General features: G+C 66.0%; 1 protein-coding gene across 1 annotated transcript in view; it reads right to left on the bottom strand.

The window, feature by feature from the left end:
• Positions 1–6: 6 nt before the first annotated feature.
• The window catches only part of Akap17a (A-kinase anchoring protein 17A), a 19,793-nt gene continuing 16,326 nt past the window's right edge, over positions 7–3,473 (bottom strand). The window contains exons 6-7 of the mRNA XM_048784637.1: positions 3,213–3,432; positions 7–500 (exon numbers count right to left, since the gene is read on the bottom strand). Coding sequence (XP_048640594.1) covers positions 238–500; positions 3,213–3,432 — 483 coding nt within the window. The 3' untranslated portion in view covers positions 7–237. The remainder of the gene's footprint in view (positions 501–3,212; positions 3,433–3,473) is intronic.

Genomic DNA, 3,473 nt, shown 5'->3' with positions numbered 1-3,473 from the left:
ACGCCCCCTGCCACTGTCGCCCCCCAGTGACCGTCTCCTTGGGAAGAGCCCACAGGCTGGACGCCCGATGGCCGCGCCCTGCACGAGTGGACGTGGGCTGTCCACAAGACTTGGTTTTCCTCTTTGTCCTCGGCTGACCCTTAGGACGCGGCAGGAGAGCGTGACCCTCGGGGACGGCGGTTGGCGCTGCCTAGGTCCCGGGCGCAGAGGAGGTGGGACGGACGCTGCTCGGGACAGTCACCGAAACGTGGGGCTTGGGGACTTCCGATGACACGGGATGAGGGGACCTGGAGGGTCCGTGCGCCAGGTCACGTGGGCCCCCCCGGGGCGTCCCCAGGACCGTGTCCCGCGACACCTACCTTCACGGAAGCCAACCTGCCCTTCCGTCTGCAGCGGGAGGTGGGCCCTCGCCGTCTGGACCACCTCGGGGACCTCGAGCACGGTGACGTGGCACCCGGGGTACACACAGGCGCACTCCTGGGCCAGAGCCCCGGCCCCACCTGGAAGTGACCACAGGCGTCAGGGGGACAGCGTCCAGGGCCGCGGATCACCCAGTGTGGCCACCCCAGGTCCAGGCTGGACACGGTGCTCCCCACCCACGAGCCCCCGGGTGCGGGTGGCCCTCTCGGCTGGGACGCCAGGCCTCGACCTTCGGCACAGCCTTTGACTTAACTGTGTCCCCTGGGCCAGCGCTGCTGCCCAGCCAGGGACAGACGGCGGCCGCTGTGCTCTGACACCGGTGGCCACCGGGGACGGTGTCCCGTGCAGCAGCTACTGTCCCTGACCCATGGACACACAGACAAAGATGGGCCCAGGGAGCTGAGGACCATGGAGCGTGCCCAGCGTCACGCACTGAGCAACAGGCACAGCCGCTTGGGGACCCTCTCTTGGCGCAGAGCCAGGTGTCCCAGCGGTGGCTCTGATGCCCGGGGACGGTGAGGACGGGATGCTCGGGCCTCGGTTCCCGTGTCTCTCGGGGACCTTCCTCAGCCTGTGGAACGGGCCCTGCGTGTGGCCCTTGGATCTGGGCTGGACCGGGCCATCTGTCACTGTCACAGAGTGCCTGAGGCAGGGCGCGTGTAAAGAATAGGGAAAAAAGGTTTTGTTTTGTTTTAATGCTGAGCCAGGGTCTCGCTGAGTGATGAGCTTTGAACCCGCGATCCTCCTGCCCCGGCCTCCTGCCCTCCGGGAGGACAGGCTCGGGCCCAGGCCAGGGGAGGGGTGGCTCTCGAGCCCTGGTTCTGGTGGTCAGCGGCTACAGCTGGTGGCGCTCTTCCTGGTGGTGTCCAGCGAGGGACGTGGAAAGGGCGTGTTCTGACCTCTGTCCTCCTCGTAGAGCCTCCAGGATGCCACCCAGGGGCCTCACCCTGATGGCCGTGCCCAGCCCCGACCCCCCTCCGAGACCCGCCACAGCATGGGCCTGGGCTCCGTCTGCGTCACGGCTCACGGGAGGACTTGACTGGGGACCTAGGACACCTGCCCCAAGGGAGGGTCCCCTCTAGCCTCTTGGAGGGAACATGGTGCATGGGATGTAAAAACCAAGATGGCGCACGGGGTGTGGAGGCCACAATGGTGCACAGGGTGTGGAGGCCACTCGGGGTGTGGAGGCCAAGATGGTGCGTGGGATGTAAAAACCAAGATGGCGCACGGGGTGTGGAGGCCAGGATGGTGCACAGCTGTGGAGGCCGGGATGGTGCACGGGGTGGTCCCCAGGATGGTGCACAGGCTGCGCACTGTCCCCAGTGGGTCTTCCGTTCAGTCTGACTGGCGCTCTCAGAGCGAGGGCCCGAGGCTCCGACAGGCAGGGAAGGGAGGGACTGTCCATCTGGGGCGTGGTCTTCCTGCCCATGGCCGTCCCCAGGGGACGAGAGTGTCCTGCGTGGAGCCTCCCCTGAGCCCCGAGGAGCTCGCCGTGTTCTATGTCCCCGTTCCCTGAAGGCCCGAGGCTCCCTGCTCCGAACGCGGAGGTCCAGGGAGAACTCCGGCTCCCTGCGGCCACGGATGGGCAGCCGGCGGCCAGCGGGTTTGCGGTGCGGGTTCCCCAGATGAGGGAGCCTGGCAGGCCCTGGGGCTAGTCTGCTTCCCCACTGTCCCCGCAGGCCATGGTCAGAGGCTGGGTCCCCAGCCTGGAGCTGTCGGGAGGTGGCCGCACCTAGTGGGGACCTGAGGTCACTGGACCAGTGTGCTGCAGGGTCACTGGGACCCCAGGCTCGTCCTCTTCTCTTTCTCCTCTGCCACAGGCACCCGCCATCATGTGCGGCTGCCCCAAGGCCCCGGCCTCCAAGACGGGGACCCAGAGTTGACTTTTCTCTTGACCAGTCGGATGTCTCCGGCCTGCGTTGCAGTGGCCAGAAGCTGAGTGTCACAGGGCCACACGGGAGGCACTGGGTGGCCCACCGTCCACCGCTGACCCTGGTGGGCAGGCGGGGACTGGCTAGTTGGGAGAGTCTGAGTGACAGTCTGGTGGAGAACGTCCCTAGTTGTTTAGTCCGTGACCCTGGGCGGCGGAGGGAGTGGACACTGGCTTGGAGGGTGACGACCTATAAGAGGAGGCTGGGTGTGTGCCCAGGAGGGACTGGCCTTCACAGGACGGTCAGGTCAGTGTTACGGTGCAGACATCGGGTTCCCCTAAAGCTCATGGGAGACCATGCAAGATGGTCCAGAGGGGAGACAGCTGGGTTGTGAGAGGTGTAGACTCATAGTGGATTAATCCACTTGGATGGAGTCACTGGGTGGTGACTGCAGCAGGTGGGGTGTGGCTGGAGGAGGGGGTCCCTGGGCTGTGCCTTTGGGGTCTCTGTCCTGTCCCTGGTGAGCAGAGCTCTCTCTGCTCCCTGGTGCCCTGTCCTGAGCTGCTCTCCTCCTCCAGGCCCTGCCGCCATCTTGTTCTGCTCCCCTTGGGCCAGAGCCATGGAGTCGGCCACCAGGGACTGGACCTCGGACACCAGGAGCCCCAGAGAGACTCTTCTGCCTCTGATTGTTCTTGTTGGGTCTTTTGGGCACAGTGACACCCAAGCTACCTGAAGGAGCTTCACTCCCTACTTGTAGGAACTGACCAGTCCTGGGGTTGGCAGCCCCTCAGGTCACTGGGACCCCAGTCTCTTCCTCTTCCTCTGCAAGACCCCAGGCTTCAGAGCGTCCCCTGAAATCCGTGGTGAATAGTCTCCCCGGACACAGCAGGAAGGACAGCACCCGCGTCCGAGGACACTCACCCCCGAGGTCGCAGATGCGATGGAACGGGGACAGGTCGAAGGCGGTCAGCACCCGCCGCCCATCGACGCTCCAGATCTCCTGCAGGCCTCGCGTGAACTGTAGCCGCTCGGCCGGGGACCTGGGTGCGGGACGGCGCTGGTCAGGCTCAGACAGAGGGTCCGCACCTACACCTCGCAGGGTGACGCGGCACCCGGACCCCAGGACTGGACGCGGGCAGCCCTAGTGCGGCCACCAGGTGCCAGCTCCGGGAAGCTGGAGGG

The sequence above is a fragment of the Marmota marmota genome, unplaced genomic scaffold (assembly GCF_001458135.2).
Source record: "Marmota marmota marmota unplaced genomic scaffold, marMar, whole genome shotgun sequence".
NCBI lineage: Eukaryota > Metazoa > Chordata > Mammalia > Rodentia > Sciuridae > Marmota > Marmota marmota.
The sequence above is the reverse complement of the archived record's forward strand: the minus strand, read 5'-3'. Positions and strand labels throughout refer to the sequence as shown.